This window comes from Mustela lutreola, chromosome 12 (assembly GCF_030435805.1).
Source record: "Mustela lutreola isolate mMusLut2 chromosome 12, mMusLut2.pri, whole genome shotgun sequence".
Lineage (NCBI taxonomy): Eukaryota > Metazoa > Chordata > Mammalia > Carnivora > Mustelidae > Mustela > Mustela lutreola.
The window spans coordinates 62,069,250-62,095,145 of NC_081301.1; the positions used below are offsets into that span (position 1 = coordinate 62,069,250).

General features: G+C 36.3%; 1 protein-coding gene across 4 annotated transcripts in view; it reads right to left on the reverse strand.

Annotated features, from left to right (window-relative positions):
- Positions 1 to 25,896, reverse strand: part of UHRF2 (ubiquitin like with PHD and ring finger domains 2) — an 85,678-nt gene that overhangs the window by 9,663 nt on the left and 50,119 nt on the right. For 3 of the 4 annotated variants that reach the window (XM_059143454.1, XM_059143450.1, XM_059143452.1), the window contains 6 exons: positions 25,261 to 25,370; positions 22,207 to 22,393; positions 10,282 to 10,405; positions 9,867 to 9,974; positions 7,258 to 7,362; positions 1,652 to 1,758 (listed from right to left, as the gene is read on the reverse strand). In XM_059143454.1, the coding sequence (XP_058999437.1) occupies positions 1,652 to 1,758; positions 7,258 to 7,362; positions 9,867 to 9,974; positions 10,282 to 10,405; positions 22,207 to 22,393; positions 25,261 to 25,370 (741 nt within the window). The remainder of the gene's footprint in view (positions 1 to 1,651; positions 1,759 to 7,257; positions 7,363 to 9,866; positions 9,975 to 10,281; positions 10,406 to 22,206; positions 22,394 to 25,260; positions 25,371 to 25,896) is intronic. The other variant, XM_059143451.1, reaches the window with a different exon arrangement.

Here is a 25,896-nt window from a genome sequence, read left to right on the forward strand (position 1 = left end):
AGTTTCATAAAATAAAAGAACTGAGAAATAGGAAAAAAAACTTCTCAAAGCAAGAAGCAGGTGCCAAACTACCTCTTAGTGGAGAAGCAAAAATGAACTAGACTATATACTTGTCAAGAAAGAGTACAATGTGGGGCAGAGCTAAGGGTCTTTCACCTCAGTTTTCATGTTTATAAAATATATAGGTATCTTTGTCCAGAGGTCTTTACAATCATAATGTGTACTCAAAGCTTAATGTATAAATTACCTGAATGGATGTGAGTCCCTATGGTAAGTCAATCCTATATGGTTTCGAGTTAATATTCTATATTCACTACCTTCCTTTCAATACATTTTTACTACTTGTTAATTATTTTCTAATAGATTATAACATATGGCATATAGATTCTTTAAAAGCTTGGAAAATATTTACCATGTATATTATAAGTGTAGGAAGTTAGGAAACAAATTTCACTCAAGCAAAATAATCTACTGTTATTAAGATAAGTATAATTTTCAGATTTGAAAATGTGAAAATGCCCTTTTGCAAATTCAATATATACTCTCACTGACAAAAAGACATAAAAAAATTTCTAATTCCTTTTAAGATCATTCCTCCTGAAGAGATGCTATTTTGCTAGAGAAAAACTAGCTAGGGACTGGACTCCTGCCTCAGGAATGTTTTCACCAGCAAATCTGACCTGTCTCCTCTGCTGGTTCAGTTAAATAATCCTACTGTCAGAAATAATATAGAAGGAAGACATAAAAACAGACTCTATGTAATTTGGTATGCAACAAATTCTTGAAATCATACTAGTATATTCTTTACTTCACACGGTAATCAGAAATTAAGGGCACACTACTTAAAACCGAGTGATTTAGATTCAAGAAAGAAAAATACTCATTTTTACTCAATAATCCATAAAACACCCTTAACAATAGGATATAAAAATTTCAACTTTATGAAATTGATCAAAAATTTATCACTATGACAAGTTATAATGTGGTCGGTGCTATCTGTTGGTTTGGGTCACTTTTTTATTATTGCTATAGCATACACGTATGAAATAAAACATTTTGCAGTCATTTTTTGTTCCCATGGAAGCTGGAATATCATTAATACATCTATAGAACAAAGGTCAGCACAAGGTGGCTATTTTGTAATGCTTTATAAGTATTTACTTAGAAAAGGTCACTTCTGTAACTAAATATTCTCTTTGATAACACCTGAGACATTATTATAAATTCTAAAAACATCTTGAGTGTGGTTTTGATTAAGTTTATCTGATGTTTCACTTATGCCCACAAATGTGGCTCCCAAACTAAAACCTATCTCACATTGGTGAGTCTCTTAAAAAGAAGTTTGTTAATTTAAAAGATAAATCTGTCAAGTAAAACATTACTTTGACCTATGGGATAGCAGACAGCCACCTTGTCCTCATTTTCACTTATATAAGACTGGGAATTACATCATTGAAAAAACAGTATGAAGAAATAAGAATGCTTAAAAACAATTATATGATCAGGTAATGGGATTTTTAATTTAGATCTTTAACTCCATTTAAGATTTTCCCCTACAGTCTAAGTTACAAATTATATTATTATAATCAAACTTTTATACAAAGCCCCAATAGAGAGATAGTTTTTATGAAATTCTAACAGTAAAGAGTACCTGTTCATGTTTGTTAATGTTTGATCAGCCGATGGTGCACCAATTCTTTTATTACCAGCAAGATTTTTACCACCACTTCCAGTGTATGTGAATTCATCACCTCGGTCCTACAGGAAAAGATTTTCAGCATTAAAATACAGAAAACCAAGTATAATCTCGTCAATTCTTAATTTACAGTCAGAACATCTGATTAGAATGTTATGAATTTATATGTTCTCTCTCAAGATATCTTGAGAGATATCTGCCAAAATATCTCAAATGCAGCTGTGCATATAGTACATCTTCAAGTTACATCACTTGATCATTTTAAAGTTAGAGCTTCTAATACCTCCAAATGTGGCTATTCTCATGCTATATATATATAACTGAATAATCTCTAGATTATTATAAAAAAAAGATTTTATGCACTGGAAATATTGTTTCATTTAATTCAATGGTAATAAAATAAACGTCAATATTATCTTGTAGGTTTTTACAGAATACCATTTTAGTAAATATTTCATGTCTGATTTCCCATCAGTAATCAACACAATACCCAAATTTGCTGTTAAATTTCCAAACTAAAATCCTAACAGCACAATAAGTTCACTTACTGTGTCCACCCAAATTTCATACTGTATATATAGGTTCATTTAAATTACATATAGGTGAAATAATTGCCCATCATTAAAAGGAACATTGGAAAAGAATTTGAAAACTATAATTTGTATAAAGTGTCTACTAAATGTGGGGAAAAAAAAAAACAACGCCAAAGGAAGGAGATGTTACATAAACTAGGACTACAAATATCTCTGTACTAGCTACAAATTTATACCAATATTACTAAATCTCTGATTCAGTACTCAAAAATCAGTTGAGAAGAGTATCAGTATACAAATTAATTGGACTAACATTATCAAGAGTGGTAGTTCTCTTTTTTTGACAATGTTAGTCTCAGGTATATAACAAAGTGATACAAGTTTATACATTATGCTGGGCTCACCAGCATAATGTATAATGTATAATGTATACATTATAATGTATAATGTAGAATGTGTAGCTACCATCTGTCTTGATACAATGCTATTACAATACCACTGACTGAATTTCTTCTGCCGTGCCTTTGAGTCCTGTAACTTACTCATTCCATAACTGGAAGACTGTATTTCCCACACCTCTTCACCCATTTTTGTTCCTTCCCCCACCCAAGAGTGCTGCTTCTCTATTGTAAGATTTTAATTAGTTTAAATTAAACTTTAGATAAAGATGTTTTCTCTACAAAATAATCCATTTGTAATAAAGGTCAATTATTTTGCATCTTGTCTTGGATTAAGTCATAACTAAAATCTCATGGTTTTAGAAGTGCTTTTATTGATCCAAAATGACTTCACTTTTTGTTGATCTAATATTGAAGTCTGTATTTTAACAACTTAGGCATTAAGGAATTTCATCGTTAGTGTGTATTCCATTTGAAGGAAATCTAGTAAACAACTACATCTAGAGCAGCCCAAAACGCTTCTTAAACAGTCTTCCAAATGGTATCTAGATTGACTACACAATCCTTATATTCAAAACTCTCTGAATTTCTTTTTTTAAGATTTTATTTATTCATCAGAGAGAGAGAGAAGAGAGCGAGCTCACACAACCAGGAGGAGCAGCAAGCTCCCCAGATGCCTAACCAACTGAGCCCTGCAACCCTCCTGTCAACCTTTTTTTTTTTTTTAAAAGATTATTTATTTATTTGACAGAAAGAGAGAGAGCGCGAGAGAGAGATCACAAGTAGGCAGAGCAGCAGGCTCTCTGCTCAGCAGAGAGCCCTATCCCAGGACTCTGGGATCATGACCTGAGCCGAAGGAAGAGGCTTTAATCCACTGAGCCACCCAGGCGCCCCCCTCCTGTCAACTTTTCAAGTTACAGTTGTCGTGGTCCTAGAAAGGAAAAAGGAGTGCTGACTATGAGACCATAATAGGGGCAACTTAAACTCCGTAGTGTTTAAAATGAAAGAACAAAAACATTTCTGATCATTCCTCAAATAGCAAATAATCAAGAACAATTAAAATTCTATGTCATTAGCTCATCTATACTTTAATCATCACACCAACAGAAACTTTTAACTATTATTAGGGGAAAAAAGAATTGTTGGACTGTCAGAACTTAGCCAATCTATTAGTTCAGACTAATCTTACTAAGGAAAATGATCCACCCAAATTTGTTACACATTCTAGTCCATGCTTCACAAAGTTGTACCCTTGTGCGTCAGCAGCCTAAAGAAGTCTGCTGTCTGGGAACACCTCATATAAGAAGCCATCATCTATATAGGGGACATACTACTGCCCTAGAGTGACTCAATTTCCCAATCTTGACTTTTCTCTCAAGTGATAAAGTAGCTGTCTAACACAATAAGCTGGATGCTCCCATTCCTGCCATCACCTTTATCAGACAAGACCATCATCTCAATCTCCTTATTATCCCCTGTAAAGACTATCAGATAAATATCCTAAAGCACAGTTAAGATCATTAAACTTTTCCCAGACACCTTTAATGGTTCCTTAATTCAAAGACTATCAGATAAATATCCTAAAGCACAGTTAAGATCATTAAACTTTTCCCAGACACCTTTAATGGTTCCTTAATTCAAAGCTATCTAGTATACAGCTTCAATCTCTGCCAGTTTCTCTCAAAATACCTCTCAGATGTTTGCAAAACTGGGTACTACTAGCCATTTTATTGCTGTTAACACTTACCTAGCATTTACTCTGTGTGTGTGTGTGTGAGAGAGAGAGAGAGAGTTAGACTAAGCATTTTACATGTGATTCTTTTAACGCTCACATGAACCCTAGGAAGTATTTTTTTAAAGCCTCACTTTATAGATGAAGCAGAGGTTCATTAACTTACCTAAGGTCACTTAACTAGTAAGAGATGGCACCAGACACAAACACAGTTTGGTTCCAAAATCTGTTCCTGGTCACTGAGCATAATCTTTCTGAGTTCTTAATCCTCAAGTGGGGTTACCCTAACAGAGGGCACAAAAAACTAGCATTTGACTCTCAGATTACTAGACTAAAATATTAACTAGTTTATCAATAGGTACTCAGTAGTTTCATGTCCATTCATCTGGACATAACAAAGATTATGCACTCCATGAATGTTATACTTAAAGGTTTCAAAACAAATTTTTTTCTCAAATGAGAAAAGTTTATTCAGGTTTCCTCCACCAATTCTGTAGATACGACCTGCCTGCAATAAGAGATCAAAAGATTAAAAAGGTTTATAAAATATACTAACATCTCCAAATATATCTTAGCTGTTGATCTGAGCCTATGTGTTTTAGCTCCAAAATGAATTATTCCTTACATTATTTAACAGACTAAGAGTTAATTGCTTAAGACACATAATTAATGGCTCATCTGTACTTTTCTATACAAATGTTTATTGTTTGACTGGTAACTATATTTAAAAGAAGAGGAAAAGGGGAAGTAATAATAACCATCCCAATAGAACTTGGTACTTGTTTTCACCTCTACATGTTTATGTTTTTTATATTTAAGATGAACTCTGCTATAGATAATACAGTATGTTATATGTTAACAATCCTTGTTGTATACTAAGACTACATAAGTGACCTCATTTAAAATCAATAATTTTGGGGTGCCTGGGTGGTTTAAAAAGCCTTTGCCTTTGACTTAGATCATGGTCCCAGTGTCCTGGGATCGAGCTGTGCATCAGGCTTTCTGCTCAGCAAGGAGCCTGCTTCCCTTCCTCTCTGCCTACTTGTGATCTCTGTCTGTCAAATAAATAAACAAAATCTTTAAAAAAAAAAATCAATAATTTTGATATAAAATGGTGGTACTATTTTCTTCTATTTTACTCATGGGGAAACTGAGATTTGCTGAAGTAAAATAATTAGTCCAAGGTCTCACACACAAATGTCAGAGTCCAGATCAAACACAAAGGGCTAGATGCTAAAAAAATGTTAAAGATTCTACTTTTAGCTGGCTTGTTTTATTACAGAGCCTTAAAAAAACAAACAAACAAACAAACAAACAAAAAAAAACAACCTTAAGTGCCATCCATAGCAAACTATACAACATCCTTTGTATTTCTGAAAAATACAGCTTAAAAATAGGCATGTTAAAATGAGTAGTCAAATAATTACCTGGCATATTTCCATCTTCAGTTTCCTTTGCCATACTAGTATAAATGTACTGCTAAATCTGCCTGTTAGAAAAATGGCAAGCTTTTCTACCTTTGTCTGAAAACATACATAGCTAAAACAAACCAAAGAAACAGACTGGGAGAAAATACCTGCAAACTACATACTCAATCAACAGCAAAAAACCCCAATTATGACTCAGAAAATGGGCAAATGACCTGAAGATATATCATCATCGGCCATTAGGGAGATACCTATCAGAATGGCTAAAGTAAAACAAAGCAACAACACTGCATGCTGGCAAGAATGCAGAGAAACTGGATCACTTACACACTGCTAACAGAAATGTAAAGTGGTATAGTCACTCTGGAAAACAGTTTGGCAGTTCCTTAAAAAACATGCAACTACCATATAACCCAAAAATGCACTTCTAGGCATTTATCACAGAAAAATGAAGACTTATATTTATTTTAAAAAAACCTGTACTCAAATGTTTATTGCAGTTATTTGTAAAAGTCAGAAACTGGAACAATCCAAACATTCTTCAATGGGTGAATGGTTAAACTGTGGCATATCTATAGCATGGAATACTACTGACAAATAAAAAGGAATAGACTATTAATACATGCCACAATTTGAGAATTATGCTGAGTAAAAAGTGCCTTTCTCAAAGGTCAAAGACTATTATGATTCCACCTATAAAATTTTTTAAAAAAGATTTTTAGAGAAAGAGAGAGGGAGGGAGAGTGCATGAGCATGTGAGGGGAGGGGCAGAGGGAGACAGAAACTGAGAAGCTCAAGTTGAGTGTGGAACCCCACTGACTGAGGGCTCCATCCCATGACTCTTGAGATCATGACCCAAGTGGAAATTAAGAGTCGGATGCTTAACTGACTGAACCACGTAGGTGCCCCTCCACTTCTAAAAATTTTGAAACAACAAAATTATAGAAATGGATAACAGATTAGTGGTTGTCAGGTGTTAGGGAGGAGTTGAGGGAGGGCAGATATAGTGGGTGTGGCTATCAAAGGGCAATATGAGGGATATTGTGGTAGCGAAATGTTTAGTGACCTGAATGTATTAGTATCAATATCCTGGCTGTGACACTGTACTATAGTTTTGTAAGAGTTTACCACTGAAGGGGAAATGGGTAAAGGGCACAGAGATATCTACAATATTTCTAAGGTTACACGTCAATCTACAACATCCCCAAATAATAAGTTTAATTAAAAAAAAAAAAACAAAACTCTACAGAGATTGTGTTTTCATTGCAGTAATCAGTTAACACATTTATACATAAATCTGTACATGTGAAGACTGAAGACTGCCAACTGACTTGTAATTTGTACAGAAGTACCATTTCAACACAAAAACTGCTAAAAAAAAAATGGGATTTGATACAATCTAGAAAAATCTTCTGTATTTTTCTGAATGATCAAGCCAGGTTCTAAAGAACAAAGTTGTATCATGACTTACTACTTCATCAGCAAATCCACCAGCAAGGACAAGAGAATAAGCCCCATCATTACTTCGACCATGAATTCCACCAACATGGGGCCTATGGACACCTGCTTCGCTCACCTATAAAATAAAGAGAGTCTCAAAATACCTTTGAATAGTCAAGTTATATTTACAAAAATGCTTTCACAGGTATTATTGAATCTTAAAAGCTTCTAACTAATAACTGAATGTCACCCAGAGTTCTACCATTTGCTCACCAACTTTATTTCTTCCCAACTATGTATCCCTTAGGTACAAGCTGGTAACCTTAAAACTGCTCAGACCTAGAATTCTGAGTTTCAAAGTAATTATTAAATACAGTTTTATGTCTACTCGTCATTACAGCTCAACTTGGGTAAAACAGACTTTATCAGTTGTCCAGATCCCTTCCTATCTTATTTCTTCTCTTCAATTACTGTGCTGCTCCCTAGCCACATCAGAAAGGCAAGAGTCATTTATTCCTTTTTTTTGAGAGAGAGTGTGTACAAGTGGGTGGAGGGGGTTAGGGAGAGAGAATCTTAGCAGGGGCTCAATCTCATGACCCTGAGATCATGACCTGAGCCAAAATCAAGAGTAGGATGCTTAACCGAATGATGAGCCCAGGCACCTCAGGTAGGAGACTTTTAGCCTCATTCTTCTCCTCTATTTTTCAAACCCATTTTGGTCATAAATACTACTGATCAATCTCCTAAATCCCTCAAATACATCTTTTTCTACTTCAATTGCTATAATCTTAGTTTGAGTCATGAATGCTATAAACATCTTTTTTCACTGCTTCCAGTTTTTCTCTTCAAACCCCATTCTACCCATCACAAACAATATATTCTGCTTTTAATATTTAAACATACATTAAATGGTCATATTATATATCAAGCCCCAAGTATTATGTATTACCCTCTCTCAATCTGGCTCCTATCTACTTTCCCCACTTTAACTCTTATTTCCTCCAACTTTTTCTTCATAGAGCATGTATGTCTGAGCCAAAACTACTCAATGTTACCCAAACATGCTTCCCGATTGGTTAAATTTACTCATGGTATTCTACTACTTCAAAGCTTCTTCCCATGTATCTTCAATTTGGCTCACTGGAACAGTGTCACTTTGTGGACTTCAAACTCCCTGAGAGAAGTATTAGAATTCATTTGTTCTCTCATGTAATTGTTCTTAGAGAGAAAGAAGCTGAAATCCAAGCCTGAATAGCGGAGTAGGGAAAGATACATATTAGAAGTGATAAGAAGCTAATACAAGCATCAGAACCTGAGTTCAGGTCTTGAAAACACCAGGTACTCAAGAAGACAGGACCACTTGATTCCCAACCTCACCAATCCTGATAAAATAAATTAGACTCTTCCCCACTTCCTAAATGGCAAATCCAACCCTGTAGTTTCTCAGGCAACAACCTCAAACTCATCTGAGATCGTATTAAGAGGACTTTTAGAATTTGGGAATAAATTAGTGACAGGTATACTGAGGGGTGGTGGTGGGGGAACAGGAGCAAAGAAAAAGGAAAAAATCAAGGCAATTAAAAATAACTTAAGTGTACTTTTCATTGTATTTATAATGTTATATTGTATTTATTTGTAGTATTTTTTTTTTACTGTATTTAAAGATCTGCAGTCATAAAACATGCATATGGATTTAGCTAAAATTATAATATAACCATTGCAAGGATGGGAAGACACAGAATGTGTTAAACCAAATATTCATCTCCTATAGAAAGAAGGTAATGAACTAAAATATGAAGACAAAAGCAGCAGAAACATGCTGTTTAGAAATAAGGTACATCTAGAAGAAACAACTAAAACTTTAAAGTAGTTGTCTCTGAGAAACAAGAAATGAAGATGAATAAATTTTAAGTTCTCTATAATGATAAAATTACCATTCTAAAAAGGAAGCTAGAAATGAATACAATAGAACCTTCAAGAGGAAAAGAGAAGTTATTTTATCCTTGGGTTATCTGGGCACTTCCTCTGATCAACAACTTTAATGCTCATTCAGGAGGATAAGCCCCAAACAAAACACCTGAATGAACTTTCTAAGACTTTAATGACATTATTTTAAAGACAAAAAAATTTAATATTTCAAATATTATATTATCAGCAAGAAAAATTCTCTAAAAAGGCTTAACAATAATGTCAACTAGGGGCGCCTGGGTGGCTCAGTGGGTTAAGCCTCTGCCTTCAGCTCAGGTCATGATCTCAGGGTCCTGGGATCCAGCCCCGCATCGGGCTCTCTGCTCAGCAGGAAGCCTGCTTCCCCCTCTCTCTCTGCCTGCCTCTCTGCCTACTTGTGATCTCTTTCCATCAAATGAATAAAAAAAAAAAAAAAAAAAAAAAAGTTAACTATTATAAGAGTAAAACAAAGTGATGAAAAGGCATAGCTGATGCCTAGTTCCATGATATATGGTTCTCTGTCTTAAGCTGTGGGGAAGAGTCTATCAATCCTATAGGAATCTTACATTCTAACAACTGAATGCCATGTGATGAAACCTAGATTAGTCCACTTATAATCAATAGAAACTGACACTGCTGCAATTTTAACTATATCCGACTTCACCCTTTCAACAAAGCCAATTTAAAACATACCTGAACTCTAAATCTCCATGTTGATCCAACAGGAATCCCAGGAATAGGTCCATAATGATTAGAAGGAACAATAGTACATTCTCTAGTGCGACCAACACAGGCCATTCCCTACAAGCCAACAAACAAGCTATTTGAGAAACTGGTTATGTCATATCTTAAAGGCTTTAATTCCCAAAAATGAGAATAAAATAGAAACTAACTATATGATTAACAATATATAATTTATATGATTTCATTAACATACAGCTAACAGTTATAGCAAATTAACAACTATATACTTAAACAATAAAATTATTTGTTAATGTTTCTGATATGGAAATATAATTTATGTCACCACTGCTGCTGGTATTGAAATGTAACTTGCATTACAGTCATAAATGTTATAGCTAGGAAGAAAAGAAACTTTCTTCTTTACCCTGCCCCAGTCTCTCCGGCTTTCAGTACTAGCTGATGGCATCTTTGCTTTCTTTTTACTCATCTTGAGTCTTTCACCAGCCTTTACAACTTCACTGGAATCAGTTTTACAGGAAGGACAGTACCTTTAAAAGAAAAAGGAATTCTGATAATACCTTATTAAAGCCAGTAACAGAATGACCTTTCTAGGTCAGAACAAGTTTTAAGAGGTAATACTTGGTGTGTATTACAGAACTTCAGCTGGCATTTAAATATTAAACTTTTGAAAATATTTACAAGGATAAGCTAGCAGGAAAAAAAAAAAACCCCAAAACAAAACCAAAATTTATCACTCCTTTAAAGAACATAAAGCATTATAATATCATAAAATCTCAAATTCAGTTCAAAAGCCAGAAAAGCTGTCCAATTCAAATAGCACCATGAACTGATTTTTTTTTTTTTTTTAGATTTTATTTACTTATTTTTGCTAGAGAAAGAGAGAGTGAGCATAAGCGGGGTGGGGGGGTAGGGGGGCAGATTCTCCACTGAGCAGGGAACCCGATGTGGGACTTGATCCCAGGATCCTGGGATTATGACCTAAGCCAAAGGCAGATGCTTAACAAGTAGCCACCCAGGTAGCCATGAACATGAATAATGGAATTATTCATTTGAAATTCTTATTATTAAAACAAAAGTAGCAAGAATAGATAATCCTAGACTCAATGTTCAACTATGCAACTGAATTGGTTATATCCCCATCTAAACTCATTATTAAAACTCTCAAAGTCAAAAATGTATACTCCAACACAGCTAATATACAGGATCCAAGGATGCTTGTTTATATTAGCCTTATCCCTAGGTTCTGCTTTAATTGTCTATACTTTTTGTCCTTTAGCCTGTTTGTAGTTGGTCAACCTACTATATAACTTGCATATCATTATAAGCTACCTTAAATCATTCTTAAAAAGCAAAGTATAAATATGTCTATAGAATCAGATGAGGCTGTTCCTCTATTACCAAGGAATGCGAACTCGAGGGATGTCCTAATAAAGATCAACTGGCCCCTGTGTCCGTTAATATTAAATGTGCCTATATACTTTTCATTTCATAATTACTCCATACAGTTTAGAGAGCACAAAACCATCCATGCCCACCAATTAATTCTGAGTGCTTAATTATGAGATATTTTGTTTACTATTAGAGAAAAGAAAAATATAATTTAGTCCCTGATTCTGAGAAAATCAGTAAGGTTGTGATATACACATGCAAAATCAAGGCAAAAATTAAAATGTACGAGAGAGCAATAAATACTATCAAGTAAAATCCCTTCTTATTGGGAAATGAGGCGGCTTCCAAAAATTAATTTCCTCTAAGACCAGATTTTACCCAACGTGATAAACTTTAAAACTATATTTTTTCAGAGATCTTAGGGGCAAAGCAGATACTATTTATAGCGAGAAAATGACTTCAGAGGTTAAATATGTGAGCAACATGATTTGGAGAAATAGAAAAGTTATAACAGGCACTATTTTGGTGCTGGGGATAAATATAATCAAAATGTTTGTAGAGTAAAGAAAACTACTACATACAACAAAACAATTTCAGGAAGTCGGGAAGTTCTATAAAGGAAATACCTCAAGGTTTTATGGGTGTTAAGAGTGACTAGAAATGATATGTGTCTTTAGATAGAGTTCTTTTCCTTTCTTTTTTTGTGTTATTTTTTTAAATTAACATATAATGTATTATTAGCACCAGGGGTACAGGTCTGTGAATCGCGAGATTTACACACTTCACAGCACATCCCTCCCCAAAGTCCATAACTTCACCACTCTCTCCCTCCTCCCTCCCCCTGGCAACCCTCAGTTTGTTTTGTGAGAGTCTCTGATGCTTTGTCTCCCTCCCGATCCCATCTTGTTTCATTTATTCTTTTCCTACCCCCAAACCCCCCCTTGCATCTCCCCTTCCTCATATCAGGGAGATCACATGACAGTTGTCTTTCTCTGAGTTATTTCGCTAAGCATAATACCCTCTAGTTCCACCCATGTCATAGCAAATGGCAAGATTTCATTTCTTTTGATGGCTGCATAGTATTCCATTGTGTATATATACCACATCTTCTTTATCTATTCATTTGTTGATGGGCATCTAGGTTCTTTCCATAGTTTGGCTATTGTGGACTTTGCTGCTATAAACATTCGGGTGTATGTGCCCCTTCAGATCACTACATTTGTATCTTTAGGGTAAATACCAAGTAGTGCAATTGCTGGGTCATAGGGTAGCTCTATTTTCAACTTTTTGAGGAACCTCCATGGTGTTTTCCAGAGTGGTTGCACCAGCCTGCATTCCCACCAACAGTGTAGGAGGGTTCCCCTTTCTCCACATCCTTGCCAGCATCTGCCATATCCTGACTTGTTAATTTTAGCCATTCTGACTGGTGTGAGGTGGTAACTCATTGTGGTTTTAATTTTTATTTCCCTGATGCCAAGTGATGTGGAACACTTTTTCGTGTGTCTGTTGGCCATCTGGATGTCTTCTTTGCAGAAATGTCTGTTCATGTCCTCTGCCCATTTCTTGATTGGATTATTTACTCTTTGGGTGTTGAGTTTGATAAGCTCTTTATAGATTTTGGATACTAACCCTTTGTCTGATATGTCGTTTGCAAATATCTTCTCCCATTCTGTCAGTTGTCTTTTGGTTTTGTTAACTGTTTCCTTTGCTGTGCAAAAGCTTTTGATCTTGATGAAGTCCCAATAGTTCATTTTTGCACTTGCTTCCCTTGCCTTTGGTGATGTTCCTAGGAAGCAGTTGCTGCAGCTGTAGTCGAAGAGGTTGCTGCTGTGTTTTCCTCAAGGATTTTGATGAATTCCTTTCTCACATTGACGTGCTTCATCCATTTTGAGTCTATTTTCGTGTGTGGTGTTAAGGAAATAGTCCAGTTTCATTTTTCTGCATGTGGCTGTCCAATTTTCCCAACACCATTTGTTGAAGGGACTGTCTTTTTTTCCATTGGACATTCTTTCCTGCTTTGTCAAAGATTAGTTGACCATAGAGTTGAGGGTCTACTTCTGGGCTCTCTATTCTGTTCCATTGATCTACGTGTCTGTTTTTGTGCCAGTACCATACGGTCTTGAACATGATAGCTTTGTAATAGAGCTTGAAGTCTGGAATTGTGATGCCACAAACCTTGGTTTTCTTTTTCAATATTCCCCTGGCTATTCGAGGTCTTTTCTAGTTCCATATAAATTTTTGGATTATTTGTTCCATTTCTTTGAAAAAAAAAAAAAGAAGCTGATATTTTGATAGGGATTGCATTAAATGTGCTTTAGGTAGCATAGACATTTTCACAGTATTTGTCCTTCCAATCCATGAGCATGGAACATTTTCCCATTTCTTTGTGTCTTCCTCAATTTCTTTCATGAGTATATTATAGTTTTCTGAGTATAGATTCCTTGCCTCTTTGGTTAGGTTTATTCTTAGGTATCTTATGATTTTGGGTGCAACTGTAAATGGGATTGATTTCTTAATTTCTCTTTCTTCTGTTTTGTTGTTAGTGTAAAGAAATGCAACGGATTTCTGTGCGTTGATTTTATATCACGACACTACTGAATTCCTGTACAAGTTCTAGCAGATTTGTAGTCTTTTGGGTTTTCCACATATAGTATCATATCATCTGCAAAGAGTTAGAGAGTTTGACTTCTTCTTTGCTGATTTGGATGCCTTTAATTTCTTTTTGTTGTCTGATTGCTGAGGCTAGGACTTCTAGTACAATGCTGAAGAGCAGTGGTGATAATGGACATCCCTGCCGTGTTTCTGACCTTAGCGGAAAAGCTCTCAGTTTTTCTCCATTGAGGATGATATTCGCTGTGGGTTTTTCATAGATGGCTCTGATGATATTGAGGTATGTGCCCTCTATCCCTACATTTTGAAGAATTTTGATCAGGAAAGGATGCTGTACTTTGTCAAATGCTTTTTCAGTACCTACTGAGAGTATCATATGGTTCTTGTTCTTTCCTTTATTAATGTATTGTATCACATTGATTGATTTGTGGATGTTGAACCAACCTTGCAGCCCTGAAATAAATCCCACTTGGTCGTGGTGAATAATCCTTTAAATGTACTGTTGGATCCTACTGGCTAGTATTTTGGCGAGAATTTTCGCATCTGTGTTCATCAAGGCTATTGATCTATAATTCTTTTAAAAAAAAATTTTTTTTTTAAAGATTTTACTTATTTATCTGACAGACAGAGATCACAAGTAGGCAGAGAGGCAGGCAGAGACAGAGAAGAGGAAGCAGGCTCCCCGCTGAGCAGAGAGCCCCACGCGGGGCTTGATCCCAGGATCCTGGGACCATGACCCGAGCCGAAGGCAGAGACTTTAACCCACTGAGCCACCCAGGCACCCCTGTAATTCTCTTTTTTGATGGGATCCTTTTCTGGTTTGGGGATCAAGGTAATGCTGGCCTCATAATAGGAGTTTGGAAGTTTTCCTTCCATTTCTATTTTTTGGAACAGTTTCAGGAGAATAGGAATTAATTCTTCTTTAAATGTTTGGTGGAATTCCCCTGGGAAGCTATCTGGCCCTGGGCTTTTGTTTGTTGGGAGATTTTTGATGACTGCTTCAATCTCCTTAATGGTTATGGGTCTGTTCAGGTTTTCTATTTCTTCCTGATTTAGTTGCGGTAGTTTATATGTCTTTAGGAATGCATCCATTTCTTCCAGATTGTCAAATTTGCTGGTGTATAGTTGCTCATAATATGTTCTTATAATTTTTTGTATTTCTTTGGTGTTGGTTGTGATTTCTCGATAGAGTTATTTTCTAGTGATAGTCCAGCTGAGATCAAAGGGGTCAGTCCTATGAATTAGCCAGGGAATGCATTCTGGGCAAAAACACATTAAGTATACAAGTCCTAAGGCATAAGAAGAAGTGGTACGCTTTGAACAACATAAACGTGGGTAGATCCGAAGTTTAGCAAAATAAACTGCACAGAGATAAGCAATGAGGTTATAGAGCAGGCAGGGCCATGTCAGAATAAAACCTAAGCTCATGCCATCTAAGTCTAACAGGACAACACTAGGGGATTTTAAACAAAGAGTAAACCAATTCAGGACTTAGTAAGATCATTCTGCTGCTGTGGGAGAAAGGACAGCTGGTAAGCAATGTGAAAGCAAGGAGACCAGCTAGGTGTTTTATTTTATTTTATTTTATTTTTTTAAAGATTTTATTTATTTATCAGAGAGAGAGAAGGGGAGAGAGCGAGCACAGGCAGACAGAATGGCAGGCAGAGGCAGAGGGAGAAGCAGGCTCCCCGCTGAGCAAGGAGCCCGATGTGGGACTCAATCCCAGGACGCTGGGATCATGACCTGAGCCGAAGGCAGCTGCTTAACCAACTGAGCCACCCAGGCGTCCCCAGCTAGGTGTTTTATATACAGTTCAGGGAAATGACATTAGTTTGCACTGAAGGGTTGAGAGCAGAGAAAGATTATGGAGGACTAACAAGACCTGCTCATGTATTATTGGATGTAGAATATGTGAGGAGGGCAAAGAGGAAGTTTAGCTTTTCAGCCTGAACAAGTAGATGAATTACAGCATCTACTGCAGACTGGGGAAGGAGCAGGATTTTAGGGGGTGTGTTTATGGAAATCAAGATCTCCATTTGGCCTAATTTTGTGATGTCCATCAAGTAAACAGTTGAATGAATACAGGAATATATAACCCAGGGACGATTAGACAGAAAGATATTGAAAATTTAGAACCATGAGCTCAGTATTTAAAGTCTCATGATCAGATGAGGTCATCTAAGAAGCAAGCATGAAGTCAAAAAAAGCAAGTGAGCAGTGCTTTGGAAAACTCTTAAATCTGATAGATATGGAAAGGCCAAGTGAGGTACAATGAAAATTAGGTCATATGGTATCACACAATCTATAAAAACAGAGAACTGAGATGTACAAGTAAGGAGAGGACTTAGAAGTGACTACTGGATTTTTGCAACATGGAAAGTGTCTTTAAGCCTAACGTAAATGTAGTGGAGTTGTGCGAAGCTAAGTCCAATTGGAGAGCTAAAGCAAACAAGACAAGAGAAAACAGAAATCATCAATGAAGATAGCTCTTCAGAAGCTTGCTATAAAGGAAGCAAAGAAACAGGATCAAGGGGAGGGGTGCATCTGTAAATGGGATTCCCAGTACTGGCAATGTGAGAATTACCTATAGGAGTGAAGTTCCTGAAAAGGCAAAGGGTTTTCGAACTGTGAGTACAGGTAGAAGGCTTTGCATTTTAGAGAAATAGGAACTATCCGCCAATTTCAATTTCAATTGAAACAAAAGGGAAGAAAAATATATGAGACAAAATATATGAGACTTTAGAGGAAATATAATTACTGTTTATAGATGGTAAAATACAGCTTGTGACCATGCGAGGGAGAAGGAGGGGGTAAAAGGAAGAAGTTAGATCCCTTTGCTTCTCCCATTCTTATAGCTTCTGTGGTAATACAATTAACAACCTTCTCAACAGGTGGGGAGAAGCCAAAGGAATGGAGAACAATCTATTCTTCACAATAATACCAGCTACCCAACTGTGATGTTATTAACAGGCACGGCTCATTTTATGGCACTTCAGATACTGTGTTTTTTACAAATTGAAGATCTGTGGCAACACAGTGTTGAGTATGTCCATTAGTGCGATTTTCCCAACAGCATTTGCTCACTTTCTGTCTCTGTGTCACATTTTGGTAACTCCTGCAGTATTTCACACTTTTTCATCATTATATTGTTAAGGTGATCTGCAATCAGTGATTAAGACTTGCTGAAAGCTCAGATGATGGCTAGTAATGGGAGCATTTAAGTATTTTAAAGTATCATATGTATTTTTTTAGAAACAATGTTACTGCACACTTAATAGACTATGACATCATGTGTAAACATAACTTTTACATGCACTAGGAAGCAAAAAAATTCATCTGACTTGCCTTATTGTGGTATTTACTTAATGTAATGGTCTGGAACCTGTACTATATCTTAAGTATAACTGTATTTCTGAGTGTGATATTCCTTAACTTAACCCTGCACGTCAGCAACACTCCACAGCTTAAGAAGAAAAACTTCTTAGTATGACATGAAAAAGTTTATTATTATTTCGGGTATGTTCTTCCCAGTCTTTTTTCTAATGATTTTGTTTTCTAGCTAAGACTATTTAATAGATGTAGTATAGGTTAGATGCAGTATATTTAACCCTAGTGCCTGGTTCTACTTATTAACCTCAAAGGACTAAATACAATAATCCATATAAAGCAGTTCATCAGTGTTTGCATATCTTAACCATTTAATAATCATTAAGTACTATTAGAGGCACATCTAAAATAACTGGGGAGTCCCTGGCCAGACTTATCAAAAAGAAAAGAGGGGCGCCTGGGTGGCTCAGTGGGTTAAGCCGCTGCCTTCGGCTCAGGTCATGATCTCAGGGTCCTGGGATCGAGTCCCGCATCGGGCTCTCTGCTCAGCAGGGAGCCTGCTTCCCTGTCTCTCTCTCTGCCTGCCTCTCCGTGTACTTGTGATTTCTCTCTGTCAAATAAATAAATAAAAATCTTAAAAAAAAAAAAAAGAAAAGAAAAGAAAAGAAAAAGGACTGAAATAAATAAAATCATGAATGAAAGAGGAGATATCACAACCAACACTGCAGAAATACAATTATAAAAACCTATTAGGAGCAACTGTATGCCAATAAGTCAGGCAATCTGGAAGAAATGAATGCTTTCCTAGAAATGTATAAACTACCAAAACTCCGGAAGAATACTAAACCTGAACATTCAGACCCATAGCCAGCAAGGAAATTGAAGTAGTTATCAAAAATCTCCCAACAAACAAGAGCCCAGGGCCAGATGGTTCCCCAGGGAAATTCTAATTCTTTTGAAACTGTTCCAAAAAATAGAAATGGAAAGAAGACATCCAAACTCTTTATATGAGGTCAGCATTATGTTTATTCCAAAACCAAAGATCCCACCAAAAAGAATTACAGACTAATATCCTTGATGAACACGGAAGCAGAAATTCTCACCAAGATAGGATTCCAACAGAACATTAAAAGGATTATTCTCCACAACCAAGGTGGATTTATTCTTGGGCTGCTAGTTGATTCAATATCTGCAAATCAATCAATGTGAGACATCACATTAATGTAAGAAAGGACAAGAACCATATGATCCTCTCAACAGATGCAGAAAAAGCATTTGACAAAGTACAGCATCCTTTTTTTTTTTTTTTTTTTTAAAGATTTTTTATTTATTTATTTGACAGAGAGAGATCACAAGTAGGCAGAGAGGCAGGCAGAGAGAGAGAGGAGGAAACAGGCTCCCTGCTGAGCAAAGAGCCCGATGCGGGACTCGATCCCAGGACCCTGAGATCATGACCTGAGCCGAAGGCAGCGGCTTAACCCACTGAGCCACCCAGGCGCCCTACAGCATCCTTTCTTGATGAAAACACTCCACAGTGTAGGGATAGAAGGTATATACCTCAATATCATAAAAGCCATCTATGAAAAGCCCACAGCAAATACCATTCTCAACAGGGAAAAACTGAGAGCTTTTCCTCTAAGGTCAGGAACATAAATGGGATGTCCACTTTCACAAATGCTATTCAACATTGTACTAGAAGTTCTAGTCTCAGCAATCAGACAACAAAAAGAAATAGAAGGCATCCAAACCAGCAAAGAAGAAGTCAAACTCCCACTCTTCATAGATGATACTCTGGGGAAAACCCAAAGACTCAACCCCTAAATTGCTAGAACTCATATAGGAATTCAGTAGAGTGGCAGGATATAAAAATTGATGCACACAAACCGGTTGCCTTTCTATATACTAACCATGACATAGGAGAAAGAGAAATTAAGTAGTTTAATCCCATTTACAACTGACCCACAAACCTAAGATACCTAGGAATAAAACCTAGCCAGAGGCAAAGGATTGGTACTTAGAAAACTATAGAACACTCATGAAAGAAATTGAGGAAGACAAAGAAATGGAAAAATGTTCCATGCTCATGGACTAGATGAACAAATACCGTGAAAATGTTTATGCCACCTAGAGCCATCTATACATTCAATGCAATCCTTATCAAAATACCATCAACATTTTTCACAGAGCTGGAACAAATAATCCTAAAATTTGTATGGAAGCAGAAAAAAACCCCAAATAGCCAAAGGAATGTTGAAAAAGAAAACAAAAGCAGCAGGCATCACAATCCTGAACTTCAAACTCTATTACAAAACTGTAATTATCAAGACAGTGTGGTATGGGCACAAAAATAGACACACAGATCAATGGAACAGAACAGAGAAGCCAGAAATAGACTCCTAACTCTATGGTCAACTGATCTCTGATGAAGCAGGAAAGAATATCCAATGGAAAAAAAGACAAGTCTTTTCAACAAATGGTGTTGAGAAAATTGGACAGCCACATATAGAAGAATGAAACTGACCATTTTCTTACAACATACACAAAAATAGACTTAAAATGGATGAAAGACAGATGTTAAACAGGAATCCATCAAAACCCTAGAGGAGAGGGATGCCTGGATGGCTTAGCCAGTTAAGCATCTGCCTTCCGCTCAGATCATGATCCTACGATTCTGGAATCAAGTCCTGCATCAGGCTCCTTGCTCGGCGGGTAGCCTAGTTCTCCCTCTGCCACTTTCCCACTTGTCCTCACTCTCTCTCTCTTTCTCTGGCAAATAAATAAATTGCAATCTTAAAAAAAACCCCAAAATCCTAGAGAACATAGGCAGCAACCCCTATGACCTCAGTTGCACAACTGCTTGCTAGACACATCTCCAAAGGCAAGGGAAATAAAAGCAAAAATGAACTACTGGGACCTCATCAAGATAAAAAGCTTTTTTTTTTTTTTTTTTTTTTTAAAGATTTTATTTATTTATTTGACAGAGAGAGACCACAAGTAGACAGAGAGGCAGGCAGAGAGAGAGAGAGGAGGAAGCAGGCTCCCCGCTGAGCAGAGAGCCTGATGCGGAACTCGATCCCAGGACCCTGAGATCATGACCTGAGCCAAAGGCAATGGCTTAACCCACTGAGCCACCCAGGCGCCCCAAGATAAAAAGCTTTTGCACAGCAAGAGAAATAGTCGACAAAACCAAAAGACAACCAACAGAATGGGAGAAGCTATCTGCAAATGTCTTATCAGATAAAAGGCTAGTAACCAAAATCTATAAAGAACTTATCAAACTCAATACCCAAAGAACAAATAATCCAGTCAAGAAATGGGCAGAAGATGGGAAAAGACATTTCTCCAAAGACATCCAAATGGCCAACACACCTATGAAAAAATGCTCCACATCACCTGTTCTATCAGGGAAATACAAATCAAAACCACAATGAGTTATTACCTCACACCAGTCAGATTGGCTAATATTAACAAGTCAGGAAATGATAGAGTTGGGAAGGATGCAGAGAAAAGGGAACCCTCCTACACTGTTGGTGGGAATGCAAGCTGGTACATCACTCTGGAAACAGTATGGCGGTTCCTTAAAGTTAAAAATAGAACTACCCTATGATCCAGCAATTGCACTACTAGGGATTTACCCCAAGGATACAAAGTAGTGGTCTGAAGGGGCATGCACCCCAGTGTTTATAGCAGCAATGTCCACAATAGCCAATATAGGAAAGAGCCAGATGTCCCTCAACAGATGAATAGATAAAAATGTGTTATCTATATACAATGAAATACTACTCAGCCATTTAAAAAAAAAGAGAGAGAAAAGAAAAGAAATCTTGCCATTTACAACAATGTGGATAGAACTGGAGGATATTATGCTAAGCAAAATAAGTTAATCAGAGAAGACAATTAACAGATGATTTCACTCATATGTGGAATTTAAGAAACAAAACAGAGGAACATATAGGGGAAGGGAGGAAAAAATAACAAGACAAAATCAGAGAGGGAGCTAAACTGTAAGAGATTCTTAAAGGAAACAAAATGAGTGCTGCTGGGTGTGGGGGATGGTTGGGGATTGGGTAACTGGGTGATGGACATTAAGGAGGGCATGTGATGTAAGGAGTACTGGGTATTATGTAAGACTGATGAATCACTGAACTCTACCTCTGAAACTAATAATATATCATACATTAATTGAATTTAAATGAAAAAAAAATTTTTTTTTTAAGATTTATTTATTTATTTATTTTGACAGACAGAGATCACAAGTAGGCAGAGAGGCAGCAGAGAGAGAGGAGAAAGCAGGCTCCCTGCTGAGCAGAGATCCCAGGACCCTGGGACCATGACCTGAGCCTCAGGCTTTAACCCACTGAGCCACCCAGGCGCCCCTAAATGAAAAAAATTTAAAAAAATTTTTTAAAAGAGCACACACACACAAAAAGTAATAAAATAATGGGGATAGAGAAGACCACCCATAAAGGCTTTCCCAGGTAAAGTCATAGTTAAGTGAAAACCTGAAGAATAAATATCATCCTGAAGGTTAAGCAAAGACGAAAATGCTTCTAAGAGAAAATGTGTCCAGTGTAAAAGCCCAGAGGAGAGAAAGATGACAACTTACTTAAGGAGCTGAAAGATATTTAATCTGGCTAGGGTACAGAGTATTTGGGAAGATGAAAGAGAAAAATAAGAAATACACCTGGAGAAATCAATTAAACAGTATTGTGGAAGGCCCTCTAGGGCCCTGTAGGGGGACATAAAGGGGTTAATGCAATCTGGTTTGTATTTTTGAAAGAACACAGACACCATATTAGAAGAAGGACTGCGAGGATTAAAAAGTGGAGCTAGAAACCGGTTCCCAAACCCTTATAATAACCAAATAAGGTTATCAGTGGCAAGTAAACATTGGCTATAAAATTTTTAAGCACTTTAATACACATTCTGTATCTTCAAAAATCTTCTTTTCACATTCAATTCTTAACATAGTAACAGTAACAAAAAACCTTGATAATCATACCAGTACTCCTCTTCAGGGACCTTATCCAAAGGTGGATTCAGGCAGTAAATATGATAGGCCATGTTACATTCATCACATAGAAGTTGCATGTTAGGTTCCTGTTTTCCACCACATATATGACAGGAGCAAGAATGACATTTCTTATTTGGATCTCCACCACAAATGTCACACTCAGGATCATTTTTCCCTATTAAGAATAAATTTATAACAAGCCCAGTGTTAGGATCATTTTTTATCTATGAATTTTACAAAGAAAAACACATGAAAATAGCATACAGCTTTTTTAATAGAAAAAAAAATACAAAGAATAATCAAGTGTGGGACTTTATGAATAAATGCTTAAGCTTCATTCTATACCATCAAAATAATAGGGATGAAGCCCATGCAGAGCAGCCATCTCTACCTGCAAGAGGATAATGTATACTCTTGCCTTTATTTTTTAATTTTTTTTACTCTTGCCTTTAAAATTTGTGTTGACCAGACTGAGAGTTCCAGGGGCAATGCAGAGAACTCACCAGGGTACCATAAGGTATCTTCAGACTTCAAGGGAATACCACATTCTGTTGCACAAAGTTGTCTGGATCTAACTCCTTAATAAATGGAACTATTAAATACCATGTACTCTGTAGACCTATATCTTTCCTTGAGTGGGCTAAAGTAAGAAGGGAGGGCTGATTTTAAGAGTTAGCAAGCCCATTTTTGTTCCCATTCAAGCTATGCCCCCAAATACTTTTTATCAGTAAAGAAATTAGTATTTCTAACTCAGTTGATTTTTATCTTATTTGTCAATTGGTTCAGAATTCTGGCACGTAAGAGGTGTAGCATTTATTGCCCCCCCCACCTATCTAAATCCAAACAGCTTTTGCCAAAGTGTTTCCTTGAAATTGTAAGATATACACATGTACACAAAAAACCTTAATGTTCATAATACAAAAATTTAATGTCAAAAGAGAAATGGTTGGAAAGATTTTATTAAAAATAGGTAAGTTTACAAGAACCATAATACAGACGTAATCAGGTATATGAAACACAAAGGGAAACTACAGAATTTTATTTTTAAAACACAAAGATGAATTATGTAGATAGTGGAAGATGTCTAGAATGATATAGAATGTTAGAATGATTACTTCCTGGGAGTCCTACATTTACATTTTTAAAATTATTATTTTGAAGGAGAGAGAATGAGAGGGGGGAGGGTCGGAGGGAGAAGAAGACTTCCTGCTGAGCAGGAGCCTCATGCGGCACTGGATCCTGGGACTCCAGAATCATGACCTAAGATGAAGGCAGTCACCTAACCAACTGAGCCACCCAGGCACCCCCGATATTAAAATTAATATTGTTCTGGATTTTGAATTTCTGATAAATGTACACAATACATTTGTGGGAAATTTACAATAACAGAACTGATGTAGCAATATGAGGGAAATGGGGAAACATACTGGAAAAATGAGACAGGGGTAAGGGAAAAGGCACTAATTTCAGTATTGTCTGACTGGTCACAACCTATTCCTGCTAATGAATGGCAGATAAAATTCTGTTTCACTTCCACTAAGAGAGCTGTGACAACACGTAACTAATGGCTGTATAACAGACTTAAAAACATGCCTTTGACATGTTTAGATTTTTGGTATAGAGAGTGATGTGATCAAAGGCAATCTGGTTGTTGCTGTGAAATGATTTCTTTACATACAAATTTAAAGTTGTAGCTATAAGGTGATTAGTATTCGGCAGAGGACAGATATGGAGAATGAGAGAGAACAGAATACAGATGTACTAAGAGATAAGAGAAAGACAAAAAATCCTCATCTATCTTGGATTTGTATTGTGTTTTACTGAGAATGACTAACTTCACATTAAATAGGTTTACTCAGGGGCACCTGGGTGGCTCAGCTGGTTAAGCATCTGACTCTTGATTTTAGCTCAGATCATGACCTCTGGGTTGTAAGATCAAGCCCTGCATCAGGCTCCACACTCAGCAGGGAGTCTGCTTAAGATTCTTTTTTTTCTCCCCCCCTGCCCTTGTCCATGCCTCCTCCTCGTGCCTCTAAAATAAAATAAATCAATCTTTAAAAAAAAAAAAAAAAAGAAAAGAAACAGGTTTATTCAAGTTACTTTTACTCCTAGGATATAACCACACCAGTAATCATACAGAGTATGCCTGAAGGCTATTAATTCAAATCTAGATATACCAGCATTGCAATCTCAAAGAATGAGAATGGCTTAGACTAGTAACATGAAAGTCTATTTACTGATCTGTTAAAGGTATTGTCTTGCTATTATCTTGCACAACTGCGGTAAGAAAAAGTTAAGCAGAAGCCTTTAGTTAGGAGTATTTTTCTAAAACAATACTAGATATTGAGGCTCCTGGCTGGCTCACCAGGTAGAGCAGGCAACTTTTGGTCTCAGGGTTTTGAGTCCCATGTTGGCCATAGAGATTACTTAAAAAAATAAAATCTTAAAAAAAAAAAAATACTAGATATTGACATGTAGCATAAAGTCAATAAACTACTTTCTCCAAAAAATCCAGAATGAAGAGTGTATGAGACAGTAATCTATTTGGAAAGATAGTGAGTAAGCCATGAATTAAAAGACCCCAAATCTACTCCTGCCTCCGTTATCAACCAGCTGTATGATGTTAAGCAAATACAATATGTAGTGAAATACATACAATTCTCACAATTGTTCATACCTTATTTATTACTTCTCATAAACTCATGGCTCAACTGGCATTGTCAGACTCTACTCATATAAAAATAAGTCTCATTATTAAAAATCAATCTGCGGTGGCCACAAAATTACTGAGTGGGTTATTTGGACAGAATCTAATAGAAAACAAAATGGCAATAAAATGCCGAGAAAAAACTTTTTTGAAAACAAATTTTGTCATTTGAGAAAAATCCATTAAGTCCACTAAACCAAAATGATCAAAATTGTTGTTTTGCAAATGTTTGTATGATCTACACTCTTATACTTTCTCAGAAGTTATTTCCTGGGTGGTTAAAATACCAATCAAGTACAACACATGTAGTCTAAATTCATAAGAAAAATCCATACTTAAAAACTTTCCATCTGCCAATGACAGGGGATGAGCTCCAGGTTTCTCGATCTTAAAGATTTCATTTACAAATCTTATCTGGCAGTCATTTAATTTTCCTTCAGAACCCCTGTTTAAAAAAAAAGGAGAAAAGTTAACTTTTGCCACCAAAATCTAAACCCTAAACAATTAAGAGTCATTTCAGAAACCCACTGACTTTACTGATTTAAAACTGGGATTCCAGCTATTCTAATCACCTTGAGCTATTGTTTCCAATGGCAGGAAAAGTCCAACAGTGATTAGTTACTATTCAAAGTAAAGTGTTAACTTTACTGCAATATTAGGAAAAAAAAGTTAGATTTCACCTAGGTTATAAACACTAGGTTGAATGGTACTCTATGAATCAAAATAAAAGATTTAAACATATTTCCAGTAAATACAGTACGTCTCTGAGTTAAACGTTACTTATTAAAAAGAAAAGTCCTTCAGATTCTAAGCCTTATTCTTCAAAGACACAATTTATACCTGTTTACACATGCTTCTTCAAAGTTTCCTACTATTATGGATTTACGTATAGACTTTTCCTTTTACTCTGTCAACATTGGTTTATATTCTGAAGCAATATTATTGGGCACATACAGATTTAGAATTCTTAA